Genomic DNA, 24,784 nt, shown 5'->3' with positions numbered 1-24,784 from the left:
AGGGGAGGAGGCAGGTTAAAGAAGGATTTTTAAGCCTTGAGACAATTGAGACACAGATTGTGTGCCATTCAGAGGGTGAATGGGCAAGACAAAATATTAAAGTGCCTTTGAATTGGGTATGGTAGTAGGTGCCAGGCGCACCGGTTTGTGTCAAGAACTGCAACAGTTTCCTGCGTGTATCAAAAATGGTCTACCACCCAAAGGACATCCAGCCAACTTGACAACTGTGGGAAGCATTGGAGTCAACATCTGCCAGCATCCCTGTGGAACGCTTTCAAGACCTTGTAGAGTCCATGCCCCGATGAATTGAGGCTGTTCTGAGGGCAAAACGGGGTGGAACTCAATATTAGGAAGGTGTTCTTAATGTTTTGTACACTCAGTGTAGATTGTTTTCTATATTTCAGGACCTTGTAAAGACCCACCTGATGCTGGCGGTCAGAGAGGAAGTGGAGTCGCTATGGGAACAGATTAAAGAACTATCAGAAAGGAACGCCCAGCTGGAGAGAGAGAACTATATCCTCAGGACTCTGAGAGACAGAGACTGACACACCAACAGCATGTTAAACTCCTGTAATGATCACTCTGTTGTTGAAATCATTAAGACCTGTAACATGACTGATGATGAAGAGTGATTCTCTCTAACTGCAGAAAACAATAATAAATAACTGTTACTAAAGAGCACTCTCACTCACAGCGTTGTCGGGGGTAACCGGCTGAGCCGGGTCAGAATGTGGATTGGAACACTAAGAGGATGGGAAGGAAAGGATCCAACAGTATCAGGTGTCAATGTGGGTCAGCACACACCACACCTCTATACACACACCACACCTCTATACACACACCACACCTCTATACACACACCACACCTCTATACACACACCACACCTCTATACACACACCACACCTCTATACACACACCATACCTCTATACACACACCACACCTCTATACACACACCACACCTCTATACACACACCACACCTCTATACACACACCACACCTCTATACACACACCACACCTCTATACACACCACACCTCTATACACACACCACACCTCTATACACACACCACACCTCTATACACACACCACACCTCTATACACACACCACACCTCTATACACACCACACCTCTATACACACACCACACCTCTATACACACACCACACCTCTATACACACCTCACCTCTATACACACACCACACCTCTATACACACACCACACCTCTATACACACACCACACCTCTATACACACACCACACCTCTATACACACCACACCTCTATACACACACCACACCTCTATACACACACCACACCTCTATACACACACCACACCTCTATACACACACCACACCTCTATACACACACACTGGCTCTTTCTCAATTCATCTTAATTCCTCGCATCCTTTCCCAGTGTCTGAGGAAAGGGAACTTGAACCCTCTCCTTCAATACAGTTGACAAGGAGGCGAGGAGGAGAGGAGAGAGGATGGAAGGAATCAAGGAAAGATTAATTGAGATAAACCCATTGATTAAAACATGTTCTAAAACTTGATAGACCCATTGATTAAGACGTGTTAGGATACTTGATAGACCCATTGATTAAGACGTGTTAGGATACTTGATAGACCCATTGATTAAGACGTGTTAGGATACTTGATAGACCCATTGATTAAGACGTGTTAGGATACTTGATAGACCCATTGATTAAGACGTGTTAGGATACTTGATAGACCCATTGATTAAGACGTGTTAGGATACTTGATAGACCCATTGATTAAGACGTGTTAGGATACTTGATAGACCCATTGATTAAGACGTGTTAGGATACTTGATAGACCCATTGATTAAGACGTGTTAGACCATTAGGCTACCTGGGCGGCAGGCATGGTTTGAAATACCTGAAAAATTGAATCAAATACTTTATCTGTGATTGTTTGAGCTTGCCTGGCTTAATAAACCAATAGAGAAGTCCCAAAACTGCAAACCATCACCATTGCCACGCTGGTATTACAGCTGACGACAGACAGCGCCCTCCTATGGTGAACAATTATATTACAACTACAGTTCTTCAGATACTGTATGATCATACCGTTCCGCAACATGTAGAACATGATGCTGTTTATTATTAATTATTTAAAATACGAAAGCAGGGCATCCATCCAACAATACATCAATACATTCGAGTAATGAACGGAGCTGGGGCATTCAAAGGGTGTTTCGCTTTCAACTTCGACTTTTTTTCGTTTGTCCCATCTACCGACCCGTCTGCTTACCTTCACATGTGCAGAGACGCAGCTAGCTGGCTATTTTGCTTGTTGTTTGAAATGAGTTGGCGAGTTTAGCCAGCTAGCTAATAAAAACGATTAGCTAGTAACTTTTAAACTCATCAACAAACCAGGTTGTCGTGAGTTTCGCTACTCTGTGAAGAAGACTGATCGAAGCTGAGATGAACCAATTTGAACAGTAAGTTGTGTGTCTGCCCGTGCTAGCCATCATGCTAGCTATGGTGCCCATTTTGTAGTGTAGTTAGCTACTCATTAAGATGCTAGGGTTGATTTAGTAAGCTAGTAACTACCCACATTCACCACTTAGCTAGTAACTACCCACATTCAACACTTAACTAGCAGCTACCCACATTCACCACTTAGTTAACAGATACCCACAGTCAACACTTATCTAACGTTAGCTAGCAGCTACCCACAGTCCCCACTTGGTTAACATCATGTCTCATTGTACATTCAGACTTGGTTGTAACCTGCATGAAACTGGTAACTATTTAGCTCAGGCCTGGCTCCAGGATGACATGTCTCGGGGGTGGGGGGGGCACAACTAGTATTGCTTTAGCACCCTAATAACACAATTGTAGATTACATTAACCGGATGGTTATTAACCGGAACCGGATGGTTATTAACCGGATGGTTAATGTAATGTATCGACTTAGTAACAAACCCCCACCTCGCGACCCCAAACTGTTCACACCCCTCTTGTTGACTGAGAGATAATGTTTCCGTTTTAAAGCCAATGTCCCGCAATTCTATGCAATCTTCCACATCTTATGTGTGTTTATATGATTCCAGGATTCGAAGCCCGAAACGTAAAAAAGAAACTGCTCCGTCCAGTTGAGTATGGAGGCTCTAGGCGGTATTCTGCCTTCTCCCTACAGTTTTCAGCCATTAGCTTCGCCCACTACTTCCTCATGTGAATTACAATCCCGACGCGGTGTTTTAACGTTTAGAAACTTCAATATTCTCTGTAGCTCAGCTGGTAGAGCACGGCGCTTGTAACGCCAGGGTAGTGGGTTCGATCCCCGGGACCACCCATACACAAAAATGTATGCACACATGACTGTAAGTCGCTTTGGATAAAAGCGTCTGCTAAATGGCAAATTATATTATATTATAAATTATATTATAATCATCGCTTGGGATACAGCTTTCAAAACATATGGCCCTTAGGAGTGGGAGCGAATTAGAGGGAGCATACGTTCTAGGGCCCGACAAAAAGAAATCGATTGGTCAAAATTTAAGGAAGTTACGGTATTAAGACTAAACGGAATGCGCTCTTAGGCCTACAGCTCGATGGTGGTTATACAGCCTACTAATGATAATGACATTACTTATTATTATAATGATCATCATAATAATTATAATAATAGTAATAATAAGGAGATCAAGGAAAAAGGAGGATTATTATAAATATATAATTTGGAATAGTGTAAACAACACAAAATAAATCATTAATAATAGCAGAGGTTGGTCTAAGCCTTTATTGCAGCATGGCAAAGATTAAAAACAGCTGAATTTGGGAAATTGTTGCGTCAGGCTTGGTGCTCACGGAATCAGTAGGCTATCAGGCAACAGAAGCAGGATCTGTCTTATTTTGTGCATTCGGAAAGTACATTCTTTAGGGTGGAGAAGGAATTGTCGCAAATTGCTGTAGATGGTTCAAATGTTAATCCATGTTTCAGTACCAGCAGCACAGTCGGCATTGCTGACAAAGGCCCACCGTGTCTTTGAAGAACACTGAGTGGGGTCTATTTGTTGTTGCTGGCTGTGATTGCGATTTCACTTTGCAAGAATGTGCAAGCCACAAACTCTGCTTCCACTTGTTCAGTTTTGGTTAGATCAAACAATTGCTTGACCTTGTTCACATCCCAAAAGTTTGGGCTCTAGGGATCCATGGCACAGCGAGCTTCCACGAGTTGTCTATTTCCTTCGTGATGAGATTTCCCCCAGCACGGCATCCAAAGTGCTGAAAAACAGTTGCTTACTCTCGTCTCATCGTGCTGACCCACTGTGCTTTCAACTACATACTCTTACAGTTTTACTGAGTCTCCATCGTTTGCTTGGAGCTGGTGTGCTCGTGCCTTCCCGTTTGCTTGGAGCTGGTGTGCTCGTGCCTTCCCGTTTGCTTGGAGCTGGTGTGCTCGTGCCTTCCTGACATGCCTCGCAAAAGCTTTTTGAATTTAGCATCACATTGCAGTTTAACGCACCCATATGTACTGCGGACCAGTTTGACACCGGTGTGCAGATCAGTAGCTTCTGAGTGCAGTAACCTGTTAGGAGGGTTTTGGAACATCTACATTTAATAAATCAATGTAACACACACCACAATTCATCCATTTATTTATTTTAGTCAGGTCTAAAGAAACATTATGATATGAAGAACATTGAGTGGGCCAACTCATTCTGTTATGTGGTTATGCTCCATGCCGTAGGCTGCTGGCTTGTTCATTTAGCATTTAGATATTTTTCCCATTACGGAGCGAGTACACGTACACTACATAGCCAAAAGTATGTGGACACCTGCTCGTCGAACATCTCATTCCAAAATCATGGGCATGAATATGGAGTTGGTCCCCCCTTTGCTGCTATAACAGCCTCCACTCTTCTGGGAAGGCTTTCCACTAGATGTTGGAACATTGCTGCAGGGACTTGCTTTAATTCAACCAAGAGCATTAGTGAGGTCGGGCACTGATGTTGGACGATTAGGCCTGGCTCGCAGTCTGCATTCCAATTCATCCCAAAGGTGTTCAATAGAATTGAGGTCAGGGCTCTATCCAGCAAACTAGCTATCCGTGTGTGTGTGTGTGTGTGTGTGTGTATATACACATACACATATTAAAGATGACCCAGAGTGTTAGGGTGTATAATGTGTGTGTGTAAATGCCCCCCCCCCCCCAGTCTGAAAGACGACGACCCAGAGGATCAGGATGAGACTGTCTGTAACCAGGAGGAAGACGGCTCCATCAACAACAACCGGCGCAAGGTACGCAACACACACTAAACAACACACACATACACACACAGTGAATCCAAAACCAGCCCCTCCCAAAACCCCAACCCCTATCAACGTGTTGACTCAACCTAACCCAGCCCCTCCCAAAACCCCAACCCCTATCAACGTGTTGACTCAACCTAACCCAGCCCCTCCCAAAACCCCAACCCCTATCAACGTGTTGACTCAACCTAACCCAGCCCCTCCCAAAACCCCAACCCCTATCAACGTGTTGACTCAACCTAACCCAGCCCACTGTGGCGCCAGTCCCACCCAATCAGATTGAGCAAAACATTTATTTAATGCTCTCTACTTATCAGTATTCCAAACTGAACATTGTTTGTCTTTTTACCTAAACATTAGATAGAAGTCATAGCAAGCAGTGTGCACTGGAATGACATTCAGATGAACTGGAATGACATTCACTCTCATGGGATGGGTGGCCAAAAATATCTAACTGAAAGCCACACCCCCAATAAGCCAGGAATATGACTGCATTGACATTTGAAACCCCACCTCTTTAAGGAATACCTGGGATAGGATAAAGTTATCCTTCTACCCCCCCTGTGGAGAAGTACAGATCAGGGTTGGGTTATAAAAAAATATCAAACTTTTAACATCCCACGGAGCACCATTAAATCCATTATTTAAAAATTGAAAGAATATGGCACCACAACAAACCTGCCAAGAGAGGGCCGCCCACCAAAAGTCAAGGACCGGGCAAGGAGGGCATTAATCAGAGAGGCAACAAAGATACCAAAGATAACCCTGAAGGAGCTGCAAAGCTCCACAGCGGAGATTGAATATCTGTCCATAGGACCACTTTAAGCTGTACACTCCACAGAGCTGGGCTTTACGGAAGAGTGGCCAGAAAAAAGCCATTGCTTAAAGAAAAAAATAAGCAAACACGTTTGGTGTTCGCCAAAAGGCATGTGGGAGACTCCCCAAACATATGGAAGAAGGTACTCTGGTCAGATGAGACTAAAATTGAGCTTTTTGGCCATCAAGTAAAACACTATGTCTGGCGCAAACCCATCACCTCTCATCACCCCGAGAACACCATCCCCACAGTGAAGCATGGTGGTGGCAGCATCATGCTGTGGGGATGTTTTTCATCAGCAGGGACTGGGAAACTGGTCAGAATTGAAGGACTGATGGATGGCGCTAAATACAGGGAAATTCTTGAGGGGAAACCTGTTTCAGTCTTCCAGAGATTGAGACTGGGACGGAGGTTCACCTTCCAACAGGACAATGACCCTAAGCATACTGCTAAAGCAACACTTGAGTGGTTTAAGGGGAAACATTTAAATGTCTTGGAATGGCCTAGTCAAAGCCCAGACCTCAATCCAATTGAGAATCTGTGGTATGACTTAAAGATTGCTGTACACAGTGGAACCCATCCAATTTGAAGGAGCTGGAGCAGTTTTGCCTTGAAGAATGGGCAAAAATCCCAGTGGCTAGATGTGCCAAGCTTATAGAGACATACCCCAAGAGACTTGCAGCTGTAATTGTTGCAAAATGTGGCTCTACAAAGTATTGACTTTGAGGGGGTGAATAGTTATGCACGCTCAGGTTTTCTGTTTTTTTGTCTTATTTCTTGTTTGTTTCACAATAAAACATATTTTGCATCTTCAAAGTGGTAGGCATGTTGTGTAAATCAAATGATACAAACCCCCCAAAAATCCATTTTAATTCCAGGTTGTAAGGCAACAAAATAGGAAAAATGCCAAGGGGGGTGAATACTTTCGCAAGCCACTGTATATCCACCATGCCACTGTATATCCACCATGCCACTGTATATCCACCATGCCACTGTATATCCACCATGCCACTGTATATCCACCATGCCACTGTATATCTACCATGCCACTGTATATCCACCATGCCACTGTATATCCACCATGCCACTGTATATCCACCATGCCACTGTATATCCACCATGCCACTGTATATCCACCATGCCACTGTATATCCACCATGCCACTGTATATCCACCATGCCACTGTATATCCACCATGCCACTGTATATCCACCATGCCACTGTATATCCACCATGCCACTGTGCTTCTATGACACAACACTGTCCTCCACCTCCTGTCACAACACTGTCCTCCTCCACCTCCTGTCACAACACTGTCCTCCTCCTCCTCCTGTCACAACACTGTCCTCCTCCTCCTCCTGTCACAACACTGTCCTCCTCCTCCTCCTGTCACAACACTGTCCTCCACCTCCTCCTGTCACAACACTGTCCTCCTCCACCTCCTGTCACAACACTGTCCTCCTCCTGTCACAACACTGTCCTCCTCCTGTCACAACACTGTCCTCCTCCTGTCACAACACTGTCCTCCTCCTGTCACAACACTGTCCTCCTCCTGTCACAACACTGTCCTCCTCCTGTCACAACACTGTCCTCCTCTTCCTCCTGTCACAACACTGTCCTCCTCTTCCTCCTGTCACAACACTGTCCTCCTCCTCCTCCTGTCACAACACTGTCCTCCTCCTCCTCCTCCTGTCACAACACTGTCCTCCTCCTCCTCCTGTCACAACACTGTCCTCCTCCTCCTCCTGTCACAACACTGTCCTCCTCCTCCTCCTGTCACAACACTGTCCTCCTCCTGTCACAACACTGTCCTCCTCCTGTCACAACACTGTCCTCCTCCTCCTCCTGTCACAACACTGTCCTCCTCCTCCTCCTGTCACAACACTGTCCTCCTCCTCCTCCTGTCACAACACTGTCCTCCTCCTCCTCCTCCTGTCACAACCCTGTCCTCCTCCTCCTCCTATCACAACACTGTCCTCCACCTCCTCCTGTCACAACACTGTCCTCCTCCTCCTCCTGTCACAACACTGTCCTCCTCCTGTCACAACACTGTCCTCCTCCTCCTGTCACAACACTGTCCTCCTCCTCCTCCTGTCACAACACTGTCCTCCTCCTCCTCCTGTCACAACACTGTCCTCCTCCTCCTGTCACAACCCTGTCCTCCTCCTCCTCCTGTCACAACACTGTCCTCCTCCTCCTGTCACAACACTGTCCTCCTCCTCCTGTCACAACCCTGTCCTCCTCCTCCTCCTGTCACAACCCTGTCCTCCTCCTCCTCCTGTCACAACACTGTCCTCGTCCTCCTGTCACAACACTGTCCTCCTCCTCCTGTCACAACCCTGTCCTCCTCCTCCTCCTGTCACAACACTGTCCTCCTCCTCCTCCTGTCACAACACTGTCCTCCTCCTGTCACAACACTGTCCTCCTCCTCCTCCTGTCACAACACTGTCCTCCTCCTCCTCCTGTCACAACACTGTCCTCCTCCTCCTGTCACAACACTGTCCTCCTCCTCCTCCTGTCACAACACTGTCCTCCACCTCCTCCTGTCACAACACTGTCCTCCACCTCCTCCTGTCACAACACTGTCCTCCTCCACCTCCTGTCACAACACTGTCCTCCTCCTGTCACAACACTGTCCTCCTCCTGTCACAACACTGTCCTCCTCCTGTCACAACACTGTCCTCCTCCTGTCACAACACTGTCCTCCTCTTCCTCCTGTCACAACACTGTCCTCCTCCTCCTCCTGTCACAACACTGTCCTCCTCCTCCTCCTGTCACAACACTGTCCTCCTCCTCCTCCTGTCACAACACTGTCCTCCTCCTCCTCCTGTCACAACACTGTCCTCCACCTCCTCCTGTCACAACACTGTCCTCCTCCTGTCACAACACTGTCCTCCTCCTGTCACAACACTGTCCTCCTCCTCCTCCTGTCACAACACTGTCCTCCTCCTCCTCCTGTCACAACACTGTCCTCCTCCTCCTCCTGTCACAACACTGTCCTCCTCCTCCTCCTCCTGTCACAACCCTGTCCTCCTCCTCCTCCTGTCACAACACTGTCCTCCACCTCCTCCTGTCACAACACTGTCCTCCTCCTCCTCCTGTCACAACACTGTCCTCCTCCTGTCACAACACTGTCCTCCTCCTCCTGTCACAACACTGTCCTCCTCCTCCTCCTGTCACAACACTGTCCTCCTCCTCCTCCTGTCACAACACTGTCCTCCTCCTCCTGTCACAACCCTGTCCTCCTCCTCCTCCTGTCACAACACTGTCCTCCTCCTCCTGTCACAACACTGTCCTCCTCCTCCTGTCACAACCCTGTCCTCCTCCTCCTCCTGTCACAACCCTGTCCTCCTCCTCCTCCTGTCACAACACTGTCCTCGTCCTCCTGTCACAACACTGTCCTCCTCCTCCTGTCACAACCCTGTCCTCCTCCTCCTCCTGTCACAACACTGTCCTCCTCCTCCTCCTGTCACAACACTGTCCTCCTCCTCCTCCTGTCACAACACTGTCCTCCTCCTCCTCCTGTCACAACACTGTCCTCCTCCTCCTCCTGTCACAACACTGTCCTCCTCCTCCTGTCACAACACTGTCCTCCTCCTCCTCCTGTCACAACACTGTCCTCCACCTCCTCCTGTCACAACACTGTCCTCCACCTCCTCCTGTCACAACACTGTCCTCATCCTCCTCCTGTCACAACACTGTCCTCCTCCTGTCACAACACTGTCCTCCTCCTCCTGTCACAACCCTGTCCTCCTCCTCCTCCTGTCACAACACTGTCCTCCTCCTCCTGTCACAACCCTGTCCTCCTCCTCCTCCTGTCACAACCCTGTCCTCCTCCTCCTCCTCCTGTCACAACACTGTCCTCCTCCTCCTGTCACAACACTGTCCTCCTCCTCCTGTCACAACCCTGTCCTCCTCCTCCTCCTGTCACAACACTGTCCTCCTCCTCCTGTCACAACCCTGTCCTCCTCCTCCTGTCACAACCCTGTCCTCCTCCTCCTCCTGTCACAACACTGTCCTCCTCCTCCTGTCACAACACTGTCCTCCTCCTCCTGTCACAACACTGTCCTCCTCCTCCTCCTGTCACAACACTGTCCTCCTCCTCCTCCTGTCACAACACTGTCCTCCTCCTCCTCCTGTCACAACACTGTCCTCCTCCTCCTGTCACAACACTGTCCTCCTCCTCCTGTCACAACACTGTCCTCCTCCTCCTGTCACAACACTGTCCTCCTCCTCCTGTCACAACACTGTCCTCCTCCTCCTGTCACAACACTGTCCTCCTCCTCCTGTCACAACACTGTCCTCCTCCTCCTGTCACAACACTGTCCTCCTCCTCCTGTCACAACACTGTCCTCCTCCTCCTGTCACAACACTGTCCTCCTCCTCCTGTCACAACACTGTCCTCCTCCTCCTGTCACAACACTGTCCTCCTCCTCCTGTCACAACACTGTCCTCCTCCTCCTGTCACAACACTGTCCTCCTCCTCCTGTCACAACACTGTCCTCCTCCTCCTGTCACAACACTGTCCTCCTCCTCCTGTCACAACACTGTCCTCCTCCTCCTGTCACAACACTGTCCTCCTCCTCCTCCTCCTGTCACAACACTGTCCTCCTCCTCCTGTCACAACACTGTCTTCCTCCTCCTGTCACAACACTGTCTTCCTCCTCCTGTCACAACACTGTCCTCCTCCTCCTGTCACAACCCTGTCCTCCTCCTCCTCCTGTCACAACCCTGTCCTCCTCCTCCTCCTGTCACAACACTGTCCTCCTCCTCCTGTCACAACCCTGTCCTCCTCCTCCTCCTGTCACAACACTGTCCTCCTCCTCCTCCTGTCACAACACTGTCCTCCTCCTGTCACAACACTGTCCTCCTCCTGTCACAACACTGTCCTCCTCCTCCTGTCACAACACTGTCCTCCTCCTCCTGTCACAACACTGTCCTCCACCTCCTCCTGTCACAACACTGTCCTCCACCTCCTCCTGTCACAACACTGTCCTCCTCCTCCTCCTGTCACAACACTGTCCTCCTCCTGTCACAACACTGACCTCCTCCTCCTGTCACAACCCTGTCCTCCTCCTCCTCCTGTCACAACACTGTCCTCCTCCTCCTGTCACAACACTGTCCTCCTCCTCCTGTCACAACCCTGTCCTCCTCCTCCTCCTGTCACAACCCTGTCCTCCTCCTCCTCCTGTCACAACACTGTCCTCCTCCTCCTGTCACAACACTGTCCTCCTCCTCCTGTCACAACCCTGTCCTCCTCCTCCTCCTGTCACAACCCTGTCCTCCTCCTCCTCCTGTCACAACACTGTCCTCCTCCTCCTCCTGTCACAACACTGTCCTCCTCCTCCTGTCACAACACTGTCCTCCTCCTCCTCCTGTCACAACACTGTCCTCCTCCTCCTCCTGTCACAACACTGTCCTCCTCCTCCTCCTGTCACAACACTGTCCTCCTCCTCCTCCTGTCACAACACTGTCCTCCTCCTCCTGTCACAACACTGTCCTCCTCCTCCTGTCACAACACTGTCCTCCTCCTCCTGTCACAACACTGTCCTCCTCCTCCTGTCACAACACTGTCCTCCTCTTCCTCCTCCTGTCACAACACTGTCCTCCTCCTCCTCCTCCTGTCACAACACTGTCCTCCTCCTCCTCCTCCTGTCACAACACTGTCCTCCTCCTCCTCCTCCTGTCACAACACTGTCCTCCTCCTCCTGTCACAACACTGTCCTCCTCCTCCTCCTGTCACAACCCTGTCCTCCTCCTCCTCCTGTCACAACCCTGTCCTCCTCCTCCTCCTGTCACAACCCTGTCCTCCTCCTCCTCCTGTCACAACCCTGTCCTCCTCCTCCTCCTGTCACAACCCTGTCCTCCTCCTCCTCCTGTCACATCCCTGTCCTCCTCCTCCTCCTGTCACAACACTGTCCTCCTCCTCCTGTCACAACCCTGTCCTCCTCCTCCTCCTGTCACAACACTGTCCTCCTCCTCCTCCTGTCACAACACTGTCCTCCTCCTGTCACAACACTGTCCTCCTCCTCCTGTCACAACACTGTCCTCCTCCTCCTGTCACAACACTGTCCTCCTCCTCCTGTCACAACACTGTCCTCCTCCTCCTGTCACAACACTGTCCTCCTCCTCCTCCTGTCACAACACTGTCCTCCTCTTCCTCCTGTCACAACACTGTCCTCCTCCTCCTCCTGTCACAACACTGTCCTCCTCCTGTCACAACACTGTCCTCCTCCTGTCACAACACTGTCCTCCTCCTCCTGTCACAACCCTGTCCTCCTCCTCCTCCTGTCACAACCCTGTCCTCCTCCTCCTCCTGTCACAACCCTGTCCTCCTCCTCCTCCTGTCACAACCCTGTCCTCCTCCTCCTCCTGTCACAACCCTGTCCTCCTCCTCCTCCTGTCACAACCCTGTCCTCCTCCTCCTCCTGTCACAACCCTGTCCTCCTCCTCCTCCTGTCACAACCCTGTCCTCCTCCTCCTCCTGTCACAACACTGTCCTCCTCCTCCTCCTGTCACAACACTGTCCTCCTCCTCCTGTCACAACCCTGTCCTCCTCCTCCTCCTGTCACAACCCTGTCCTCCACCTCCTCCTGTCACAACCCTGTCCTCCTCCTCCTCCTGTCACAACCCTGTCCTCCTCCTCCTCCTGTCACAACACTGTCCTCCTCCTGTCACAACACTGTCCTCCTCCTCCTGTCACAACACTGTCCTCCTCCTCCTGTCACAACACTGTCCTCCTCCTCCTCCTGTCACAACACTGTCCTCCTCTTCCTCCTGTCACAACACTGTCCTCCACCTCCTCCTGTCACAACACTGTCCTCCTCCTCCTCCTGTCACAACACTGTCCTCCTCCTCCTGTCACAACCCTGTCCTCCTCCTCCTCCTGTCACAACACTGTCCTCCTCCTCCTGTCACAACACTGTCCTCCTCCTCCTGTCACAACCCTGTCCTCCTCCTGTCACAACACTGTCCTCCTCCTGTCACAACACTGTCCTCCTCCTCCTCCTGTCACAACCCTGTCCTCCTCCTCCTCCTGTCACAACCCTGTCCTCCTCTTCCTCCTGTCACAACACTGTCCTCCTCTTGTCACAACACTGTCCTCCTCCTGTCACAACACTGTCCTCCTCCTCCTGTCACAACACTGTCCTCCTCCTCCTCCTGTCACTACACTGTCCTCCTCCTCCTGTCACAACCCTGTCCTCCTCCTCCTCCTGTCACAACACTGTCCTCCTCCTCCTCCTGTCACAACACTGTCCTTCTCCTCCTGTCACAACACTGTCCTCCTCCTCCTGTCACAACCCTGTCCTCCTCCTCCTCCTGTCACAACACTGTCCTCCTCCTCCTGTCACAACACTGTCCTCCTCCTCCTCCTGTCACAACCCTGTCCTCCTCCTCCTCCTGTCACAACCCTGTCCTCCTCCTCCTCCTGTCACAACACTGTCCTCCTCCTCCTGTCACAACACTGTCCTCCTCCTCCTGTCACAACACTGTCCTCCTCCTCCTGTCACAACACTGTCCTCCTCCTCCTGTCACAACACTGTCCTCCTCTTCCTCCTCCTGTCACTACACTGTCCTCCTCTTCCTCCTGTCACTACACTGTCCTCCTCCTCCTCCTGTCACAACCCTGTCCTCCTCCTCCTCCTCCTGTCTAAAAGACAACTAGTAAAGTAAGAGTACATATATTTGTATTATTAGACGTTCTGGCTTGTAGAGAATATTGCTTATTTTTTACAGCAACTTCCAGACTGAGATCCATGGAGTATCCATGGTAACAGTGATGTTAGACAATCAGTCCGTCTCTGTTCTCATCGTCTTTTCTAACTTGAACCCAAATGATTGAATCAGATGTTCTCCTTGCAGATGAATCTTGTGTAACCTGTTATAACTAATGGCTCATATACTGACTGTGTGTTAGACGGTGAGTCCTGCAGCAGGCGAACACCCTCTACAGTATAACTACTCCTTGTGGTATTCTCGGAGGACTCCGTCCCGGCCCGCCAACACACAGAGTTATGAACAGAACATCAGACAGATCGGCACCGTCGCCTCGGTCAGTACATATCATATACACACAGCACTGGGTTAAATATGTGGTTGACAGGGTTAGGATGTGACCAGCTGATTGGTTGTTATATTCTTGTGCTGTGATTGGTTGATATTGTAATGCTGTGCTGTGATTGGTTGACAGGTGGAACAGTTCTGGAAGTTTTACAGTCACCTGATGCGACCGGGAGATCTGACTGGCCACTCCGACTTCCACTTGTTTAAAGAGGGAATCAAACCCATGTGGGAGGTAACATATAGATACAGTGCATTTGAAAAGTATTCAGACCCCTTGACTTTTTCCACATTTTGTTACGTTACAGCCTTATTCTAAAATGGATTCAATTGTTTTTTTCTCAATCTACACACAATACCCCATAATGACAAAGCGAAAACAGGTTTTTCATTTTTTGTGTGCAAATTTATAAAAAAATAAACATACTTTATTTGCATAAGTATTCAAACCCTTTGCTGTGAGACTCGAAATTGAGCTTGGGTGCATCCTGTTTCCATTGATCATCGTTGAGATGTTTCTACAACTTGGAGTCCACCTGTGGTAAATTCATTTTATTGGACATGATTTGGAAAGGCACACACCTGTCTATATAACGTCCCACAGTTGACAGTGCAGAAACCAAGCCATGACGTCAAAGGAATTGTCCGTAGAGCTTCGAGACAGGATTTTGTCGAGGCACAGATCTGGGGAAGGGTACAAAAAATGTATTTGTATTTATTATGGATCCCGTTAGTTCCTGCCAAGGCAGCAGCTACTCTTCCTGGGGTCCAGCAAAATTAAGGCAGTTATACATTTAAAAAACATTACAATACATTCATTACAGATTTCACAACACACTGTGTGCCCTCAGGCCCCTACTCCACTACCACATATCTACAGTACAAAATCCATGTGTACGTGTGTGTATAGAGCGTATGTTATCGTGTGTGTGTCTGCATGTGTCTGTGTCTATGTTTGTGTTGCTTCACAGTCCCCGCTGTTCCATAAGGTGTATTTTTATCTGTTTTTTAAATCTGATTCTACTGCTGGCATCAGTTACCTGATGTGGAATAGAGTTCTATGTAGTCATGGCTCTATGTAGTACTGTGTGTCTCCCATAGTCCGTGTTCAAGACGCACAGTACTACATAGATAGTACTGTCCCCTGTATTTTGAGTTTTTTCCAATTGTTCTCTGTAGATCCTCTCAAGCTCTGTCAGGTTGGATGGGGAGCGTCGCTGCACAGCTATTTTCAGGTCTCTCCAGAGATATTTGATCGGGTTCAAGTCCAGACTCTTGCTGGGCCACTCAAGGACATTCAGAAACTTGTCCCGAAGCCACTCCTGCATTGTCTTGGCTGTGTGCTTAGGGTCGTTGTCCTTTTGGAAGGTGAACCTTCGCCCCAGTCTGAGGTCCTGAGTGCTCTGGAGCAGGTTTTCATCAAGGATCTCTCTAAACTTTGCTCCGTTCATCTTTCCCTTGATCCTGACTAGTCTCCCAGTCCCTACCGCTGAAAAACATCCCCACAGCATGATGCTGCCACCACCATGCTTCACCGTAGGGATGGTGCCAGGTTTCCTCCAGACGTGACGCTTGGCATTCAGGCCAAAGAGTTCAATCTTGGTTTCATCAGACCAGAGAATCTTGTTTCTCATAGTCTGAGAGTCTTTAGGTGCCTTTTGGCAAACTCCAAGTGGGCTGTCATGTGCCTTTTACTGAGGAGTGGCTTCCGTCTGGTCAATCTACCATAAAGGCCTGATTGGTAGAGTGCTGCAGAGGTGGTTGTCCTTCTGGAAGGTTCTCCCATCCCCACAGAGGAACTCTGGAGCTCTGTCAGAGTGACCATTGGGTTCTTGGTCACCTCCCTGACCAAGGCCCTTCTCCCCCGATTGCTCAGTTTGGCCGGGCGGCCAGCTCTCGGAAGAGTCTTGGTGGTCTTCCATTTAAGAATGATGGCGGCCGCTGTGTTCTTGGGGACCTTCAATGCTGCAGACATTTTTTGGTACCCTTCCCCAGATCTGTGCCTCGACACAATCCTCTCTGAGCTCTACGGACAATTCCTTCGACCTCATGGCTTGGTTTTTGTTCTGACATGCACTGTCAACTGTGGGACCTTATATAGATAGGTGTGTGCCTTTCCAAATCATGTCCAATCAATTGAATTTACCAATCAAGTTGTAGAAACATCTCAAGGATGATCAATGGAAACAGGATGAACCTGAGCTCAATTTTGAGTGTCATAGCAAAGGGTCTGAATACCTATGTAAATAAGGTATATAATTTTTTTAGCAAAAATTTCTCAACCCGTTTTCACTTATGGGGTATTGTGTGTAGATTGAGTTTTTATTAATTGAATCCATTTTAGAATAAGGCTGTAATGTAACAATATGGAGAAAGGGAAGGGGTCTGAATACTTTCTGAATGTGCTGTGTGCTCTAACTCCAGACATATGGTTCCTATTCAACCCTCAGACAGGCCCTCTTTCTCTCTGCCCAAAGACAATGCACAGAGATCATTCCATCTAACCCATAACAGAATGACTACTGCTAGGCTAATTATACAGTTGGAAACAGATTAAAATGTGCTCAAGTCAGTCTCCAACAGTATTCACTGTGTGTGTGATGTATGTAAGGTGGTGAGTCAATCAGCATGATAGCATCCCATCCACTATAACCATACCTTTTGGTATTCACTGTGTGTGTGTGTGTAACCCTCCAGGATGAAGCCAATAAGAACGGTGGGAAGTGGATCATCAGGCTGCGGAAAGGTCTGTAGTTAATAATATTATTATTATTAGGCCGAGCAACCTGTTTGCTTTTTTTCGTTCTCTAAACCTCCCTTTTTAAATGTCGACTTTGGGCAAAAACGCAAAAATAACAGCTTTAAACTGTATAAATGATCAATGCACCACATAGAGAATGATAGAAGCTTCTAGTGGCCAAAAGGCCATATTAGCATGGGCAGCACCATTGAGGGCTTCCGCCATTTTAAAGCAGTCAACTGGGTGGGGATTCCTATGGGTTGTAGCCTCAATGGTGCTGCCCATGCTTTCACAGACGCTCTGATGGCACAGATATAAAGAGGAGTCATCTCTATGATGTACCATCAGACCAGCTCATTAGGGTTAGGGTTATATAAAGAGGAGTCATCTCTATGATGTACCATCATACCAGCTCATTAGGGTTAGGGTTATATAAAGAGGAGTCATCTCTATGATGTACCATCATACCAGCTCATTAGGGTTAGGGTTATATAAAGAGGAGTCATCTCTATGATGTACCATCATACCAGCTCATTAGGGTTAGGGTTATATAAAGAGGAGACTCCTCTGTACCATCATACCAGCTCATTAGGGTTAGGGTTATATAAAGAGGAGTCATCTCTATGATGTACCATCATACCAGCTCATTAGGGTTAGGGTTATATAAAGAGGAGTCATCTCTATGATGTACCATCATACCAGCTCATTAGGGTTAGGGTTATATAAAGAGGAGACTCCTCTGTACCATCATACCAGCTCATTAGGGTTAGGGTTATATAAAGAGGAGTCATCTCTATGATGTACCATCATACCAGCTCATTAGGGTTAGGGTTATATAAAGAGGAGACTCCTCTGTACCATCATACCAGCTCATTAGGGTTAGGGTTATATAAAGAGGAGTCATCTCTATGATGTACCATCATACCAGCTCATTAGGGTTAGGGTTATATAAAGAGGAGACTCCTCTGTACCATCATACCAGCTCATTAGGGTTAGGGTTATATAAAGAGGAGTCATCTCTATGATGTACCATCATACCAGCTCATTAGGGTTATATAAAGAGGAGTCATCTCTATGATGTACCATCATACCAGCTCATTAGGGTTAGGGTTATATAAAGAGGAGTCATCTCTATGATGTACCATCATACCAGCTCATTAGGGTTAGGGTTATATAAAGAGGAGTCATCTCTATGATGTACCAGCTCATTTAAATGTTTAAATAATTGATGATTAAAATATTTAGCTACAGAAGTGCCATTTCTTACCGATCTCTACAGCTTCCGTCCTAAAACAAATCCTGTGAAATGACATCAACACATACTGGAGGAGTTACTGGATAGCTACAGTGGCTAGCTTAGATAACGAACTAGCTAAGTCTGGAGGAGTTACTGGATAGCTACAGTGGCTAGCTTAGTTAACGAACTAGCTAAGTCTGGAGGAGTTACTGGATAGCTACAGTGGCTAGCTTAGCTAACGAACTAGCTAAGTCTGGAGGAGTTACTGGATAGCTACAGTGGCTAGCTTAGATAACGAACTAGCTAAGTCTGGAGGAGTTACTGGATAGCTACAGTGGCTAGCTTAGATAACGAACTAGCTAAGTCTGGAGGAGTTACTGGATAGCTACACTGGCTAGCTTAGATAACGAACTAGCTAAGTCTGGAGGAGTTACTGGATAGCTACAGTGGCTAGCTTAGATAACGAACTAGCTAAGTCTGGAGGAGTTACTGGATAGCTACAGTGGCTAGCTTAGCTAACGAACTAGCTAAGTCTGGAGGAGTTACTGGATAGCTACAGTGACTAGCTTAGCTAACGAACTAGCTAAGTTGGTCACGACGCGCATGACCAGAATGACACATCGATGAACTACCAAAGGCGCACTCCATTTCTGTTAACAAATGTAGAAAGAGGTGGAGTTGGACAGTTTTTCGTGCACAAAGTATACCTTTAACTTTCTAAACCTCCCTTTAACATTCTGAACATCCCCTTAATGTTCTAAACCTCCTTTTTAAAATTCTAAACCGCCCTTTAACATTCTGAACATCCCCTTAATGTTCTAAACCTCCTTTTTAAAATTCTAAACCGCCCTTTAACATTCTAAATCTCCTTTTAACATTATAAACCTCCCTTTAGCGTTCTGCGCTGTTCTTTAAGCCTCCCTTTAATATTGTTATTGTTCATGTTGTTGTATTGATGTTATTGTTGTTGACAGGTCTGGCCAGCAGGTTCTGTAATAACATTATTCTGGCCATGTTGTTAATGTTGTTGTTGTTGTTGTTGACAGGTCTGGCCAGCAGGTTCTGTAATAACATTATTCTGGCCATGTTGTTAATGTTGTTGTTGTTGTTGTTGACAGGTCTGGCCAGCAAGTTCTGGGAGAACATTATTCTGGCCATGTTGTTAATATGGTATTTCTTAATATTGTTGTTGACAGGACTAGCCAGCAGGTTCTGTAATAACATTATTCTGGCCATGTTGTTAATATGGTATTTCTTAATATTGTTGTTGACAGGACTAGCCAGCAAGTTCTGGGAGAACATTATTCTGGCCATGTTGTTAATATGGTATTTCTTAATATTGTTGTTGACAGGTCTGGCCAGCAAGTTCTGGGAGAACATTATTCTGGCCATGTTGTTAATGTTGTTGTTGTTGACAGCTCTGGCCAGCAAGTTCTGGGAGAACATTATGCTGGCCATGTTGTTAATATTGTTCTTAATGTTATTGTTGTTGTTGTTGACAGGTCTGGCCAGCAGGTTCTGGGAGAACATTATTCTGGCCATGTTGTTAATGTTGTTGTTGTTGTTGTTGTTGACAGGTCTGGCCAGCAGGTTCTGGGAGAACATTATTCTGGCCATGTTGTTAATATTGTTGTTGTTGTTGACAGGACTGGCCAGCAGGTTCTGGGAGAACATTATTCTGGCCATGTTGTTAATATTGTTCTTAATGTTATTGTTGTTGTTGTTGACAGGTCTGGCCAGCAGGTTCTGGGAGAACATTATTCTGGCCATGTTGTTAATATTGTTCTTAATGTTATTGTTGTTGTTGTTGACAGGACTAGCCAGCAGGTTCTGTAATAACATTATTCTGGCCATGTTGTTAATGCTGTTGTTGTTGTTGTTGACAGGTCTGGCCAGCAGGTTCTGGGAGAACATTATTCTGGCCATGTTGTTAATATGGTATTTCTTAATATTGTTGTTGACAGGACTAGCCAGCAGGTTCTGTAATAACATTATTCTGGCCATGTTGTTAATGCTGTTGTTGTTGTTGTTGACAGGTCTGGCCAGCAAGTTCTGGGAGAACATTATTCTGGCCATGTTGTTAATATGGTATTTCTTAATATTGTTGTTGACAGGACTAGCCAGCAGGTTCTGTAATAACATTATTCTGGCCATGTTGTTAATATGGTATTTCTTAATATTGTTGTTGACAGGACTAGCCAGCAAGTTCTGGGAGAACATTATTCTGGCCATGTTGTTAATATGGTATTTCTTAATATTGTTGTTGACAGGTCTGGCCAGCAAGTTCTGGGAGAACATTATTCTGGCCATGTTGTTAATGTTGTTGTTGTTGACAGCTCTGGCCAGCAAGTTCTGGGAGAACATTATGCTGGCCATGTTGTTAATATTGTTCTTAATGTTATTGTTGTTGTTGTTGACAGGTCTGGCCAGCAGGTTCTGGGAGAACATTATTCTGGCCATGTTGTTAATATTGTTCTTAATGTTATTGTTGTTGTTGTTGACAGGTCTGGCCAGCAGGTTCTGGGAGAACATTATTCTGGCCATGTTGTTAATATTGTTGTTGTTGTTGTTGACAGGTCTGGCCAGCAGGTTCTGGGAGAACATTATTCTGGCCATGTTGTTAATGTTGTTGTTGTTGACAGGACTGGCCAGCAAGTTCTGGGAGAACATTATTCTGGCCATGTTGTTAATGTTGTTGTTGTTGTTGACAGGACTGGCCAGCAAGTTCTGGGAGAACATTATTCTGACCATGTTGTTAATATTGTTCTTAATGTTGTTGTTGTTGTTGACAGGTCTGGCCAGCAGGTTCTGGGAGAACATTATTCTGGCCATGTTGTTAATGTTGTTGTTGTTGTTGTTGTTGACAGGTCTGGCCAGCAGGTTCTGGGAGAACATTATTCTGGCCATGTTGTTAATATTGTTGTTGTTGTTGACAGGACTGGCCAGCAGGTTCTGGGAGAACATTATTCTGGCCATGTTGGGAGAACAGTTCATGGTGGGAGAGGAGATCTGTGGAGTGGTGGTCTCTATACGCTTCCAGGTACACACACACACGGGCTGGATCTCTTGGCTCTAAGCCCTTTATCGAGTGGCCACTTGCTGATGTGTTTGATAGTAATCACTAAGTTTTTTTTGGGCAAAATTATCATTGAGACGATGCCCACTCTACGTCCCACTTGTCAATATTCAAAAATTCTAAATCCATTCGCGACCATTATCTCCCGCGACTCGTCTTGTAACATAACTCGCTATGAAACGCGGGCACTTGGACCTGGCGCAGACAGAGGCACAGGCTACTCCGGAAGACAGTGAGTAAGTTGTACAAAATATGTGCAAGTATATCGATTGCCAATGACTTCATCAGCTGATTTAGCTTGTTGTAGCCTGCTGCTAGCTAGCTTCACTGACAAACAGTGGGATGGAATTTAAGCTAGTTAAGGATTTAAGGACACTGCATTGATAATGTTTTAGCTTTTCACTGATTGACGATAGTTTGACAGCTTGCTGATGAATTTGTAGACTTGTTCACTTCCCAGCAGTCAGTCCGTAGGCTACTTCCGCATGTTTTCACCAATCGCTACGTTGTGGGACAGCTGAGCTCACAGTGCAGCAGCAGCTGATTGGATAAGGCAATGAGTCGGGACAGAACAGGCAGTTGCTACTTCATTACAATTTGTTCATTGTGATAAGATAATGTTACTACAGTAGTAGTAATAATAACAACTTTGGGGGTGCTGATATTTGTCCTGTTAGCTAGCTTATTGAAGGAACATTGCATTTATTATTATTATTATTATTATTATTATTAGTGTTGCACAGCTGATTTAGCTTATTTCGTTTCATATGAAGTGGTTGGCTCAGGATTACAGTTTAGCAAACTAATGGAATTGGAATATGAAGAGACTGGCTCATGCTTACAGCTAGCTAGCAAGCTAATGGAATTGGAATATGAAGAGACTGGCTCATGCTTAGAGCTAGCTAGCAAGCTAATGGAATTGGAATATGAAGAGACTGGCTCATGCTTAGAGCTAGCTAGCATGCTAATGGAATTGGAATATGAAGACTGGCTCATGCTTAGAGCTAGCTAGCAAGCTATTGTAATATGAAGAGACTGGCTCATGCTTAGAGCTAGCTAGCAAGCTAATGGAATTGGAATATGAAGACTGGCTCATGCTTAGAGCTAGCTAGCAAGCTATTGTAATATGAAGAGACTGGCTCATGCTTAGAGCTAGCTAGCAAGCTAATGGAATTGGAATATGAAGACTGGCTCATGCTTAGAGCTAGCTAGCAAGCTAATGGAATTGGAATATGAAGACTGGCTCATGCTTAGAGCTAGCTAGCAAGCTAATGGAATTGGAATATGAAGACTGGCTCATGCTTAGAGCTAGCTAGCAAGCTAATGGAATTGGAATATGAAGACTGGCTCATGCTTAGAGCTAGCTAGCAAGCTAATGGAATTGGAATATGAAGACTGGCTCATGCTTAGAGCTAGCTAGCAAGCTATTGTAATATGAAGAGACTGGCTCATGCTTAGAGCTAGCTAGCAAGCTAATGGAATTGGAATATGAAGACTGGCTCATGCTTAGAGCTAGCTAGCAAGCTATTGTAATATGAAGAGACTGGCTCATGCTTAGAGCTAGCTAGCAAGCTAATGGAATTGGAATATGAAGACTGGCTCATGCTTAGAGCTAGCTAGCAAGCTAATGGAATTGGAATATGAAGACTGGCTCATGCTTACAGCTAGCTAGCAAGCTAATGGAATTGGAATATGAAGAGACTGGCTCATGCTTAGAGCTAGCTAGCAAGCTAATGGAATTGGAATATGAAGACTGGCTCATGCTTACAGCTAGCTAGCAAGCTAATGGAATTGGAATATGAAGACTGGCTCATGCTTACAGCTAGCTAGCAAGCTAATGGAATTGGAATATGGGCTCAGGATTACAGCTAGCTAGCAAGCTAATGGAATTGGAATATGAAGAGACTGGCTCAGGATTACAGCTAGCTAGCAAACTAATGGAATTGGAATATGAAGAGACTGGCTCATGCTTAGAGCTAGCTAGCAAGCTAATGTAATGGACAAGTTTGTGTGTACATTAAACATTAGAAATACAGCTCATTCAAGCACTAAACTCCTTAGCTAGATGGAAAATCGCATGACTAAGACCTCCTCGGTAAAACTTGATTTCTGTTGACTTATTCAGACTATTTTTGAGGGCGAAGTAGTTGTCACATGCTGAAATTCTTGGGAAGAACTTGCTGCCATGGGCACAAAGTTGGCAAAGGATTCACACTTGAGGAAGAGGCTTCCAAAGGGTGCAGTGGAGCCCTCGATGACTCGACAACTAGCGTTTTGGGGATGACTGAACGCGCATATCGAAGTGGTCAAAGTGTTGGGTTTGAGATTCAGCCTCACTCACTCGTGTGTGTCTCTCTCTCTAGGAAGACATCCTGTCTATATGGAATAAGACGGCCAGCGATCAGGTGACGACATCTAGAATCCGAGACACTCTTCGACGTGTCCTGAACCTCCCTCCCAACACCATCATGGAGTACAAGACACACAACGACAGTCTCAAGTACGATTCACACACACTCCCACCATCGTGTACACACTATGGATAATTCTGTTTATTGATCTCTCTCTGTCTGTTTTCTTTTTAGGGATAATTCCAGCTTCCGCAACACAAAGATCACCCTGTGAAGAGAGACGGAGGAGAACCACCTGACCGTATCTGTTTCCTCTGGGACCATAACATCTCTCTCCCTGCCTCCCGTTCTCTCTCTCTCTCCCTGCCTCCCGTTCTCTCTCTCTCCCTGCCTCCCGTTCTCTCTCTCTCCCTGCCTCCCGTTCTCTCTCTCTCTCCCTGCCTCCCGTTCTCTCTCTCTCTCCCTGCCTCCCGTTCTCTCTCTCTCTCTCCCTGCCTCCCGTTCTCTCTCTCTCCCTGCCTCCCGTTCTCTCTCTCTCTCTCTCCCTGCCTCCCGTGTTCTCTCTCTCTCTCTCTCCCTGCCTCCGTTCTCTCTCTCTCTCCCTGCCTCCCGTTCTCTCTCTCTCCCTGCCTCCCGTCTCTCTCTCTCTCTTCTCCCTGCCTCCCGTTCTCTCTCTCTCTCCCTGCCTCCCGTTCTCTCTCTCTCTCCCTGCCTCCGTTCTCTCTCTCCCTGCCTCCCGTTCTCTCTCTCTCTCTCCCTGCCTCCCGTTCTCTCTCTCTCTCCCTGCCTCCTGTTCTCTCTCTCTCTCCCTGCCTCCCGTTCTCTCTCTCTCTTCCCGCCTCCGTTCTCTCTCTCTCCCTGCCTCCCGTTCTCTCTCTCTCTCTCTCCTGCTCCCGTTCTCTCTCTCTCTCCCTGCCTCCCGTTCTCTCTCTCTCTCCTGCCTCCCGTTCTCTCTCTCTCCCTGCCTCCCGTTCTCTCTCTCTCTCTCTCCCCTGCCTCCCGTTCTCTCTCTCTCTCCCTGCCTCCCGTTCTCTCTCTCTCTCCCTGCCTCCCGTTCTCTCTCTCTCCCTGCCTCCCGTTCTCTCTCTCTCTCTCCCTGCCTCCCGTTCTCTCTCTCTCCCTGCCTCCTGTCTCTCTCTCTCTCCCTGCCTCCCGTTCTCTCTCTCTCTCCCTGCCTCCCGTTCTCTCTCTCTCCCTGCCTCCCGTTCTCTCTCTCTCTCTC

At 47.2% G+C, this 24,784-nt stretch overlaps 2 protein-coding genes across 4 annotated transcripts in view; both read left to right on the top strand.

Annotated features, from left to right (window-relative positions):
• LOC311117621 (TSC22 domain family protein 4-like) overlaps positions 1-679 on the top strand; it is a 35,130-nt gene extending 34,451 nt beyond the window's left edge. For all 3 annotated transcript variants that reach the window (XM_084192555.1, XM_084192556.1, XM_084192554.1), the window contains exon 5: positions 405-679. In XM_084192555.1, the coding sequence (XP_084048681.1) occupies positions 405-545 (141 nt within the window). In that variant the 3' untranslated portion in view covers positions 546-679. The remainder of the gene's footprint in view (positions 1-404) is intronic.
• Positions 680-2,245: 1,566 nt separating this feature from the next.
• LOC311117610 (eukaryotic translation initiation factor 4E type 2-like) lies at positions 2,246-24,203 on the top strand. The gene is made up of 8 exons (XM_084192545.1): positions 2,246-2,462; positions 5,184-5,268; positions 14,016-14,150; positions 14,289-14,393; positions 16,856-16,904; positions 21,072-21,175; positions 23,575-23,711; positions 23,797-24,203. The coding sequence occupies exons 1-8, from the start codon at positions 2,446-2,448 to the stop codon at positions 23,834-23,836; spliced, it is 672 nt and encodes a 223-aa protein (XP_084048671.1). The 5' UTR covers positions 2,246-2,445; the 3' UTR covers positions 23,837-24,203.
• Positions 24,204-24,784: the final 581 nt, after the last annotated feature.

The sequence above is a fragment of the Coregonus lavaretus genome (genome assembly GCF_964263955.1).
Source record: "Coregonus lavaretus genome assembly, contig: HAP1_SCAFFOLD_382, whole genome shotgun sequence".
Taxonomy (NCBI): Eukaryota; Metazoa; Chordata; class Actinopteri; order Salmoniformes; family Salmonidae; genus Coregonus; species Coregonus lavaretus.
Note: the sequence above shows the minus strand (reverse complement) of the source record. Positions and strands in the feature narration are given on the sequence as shown.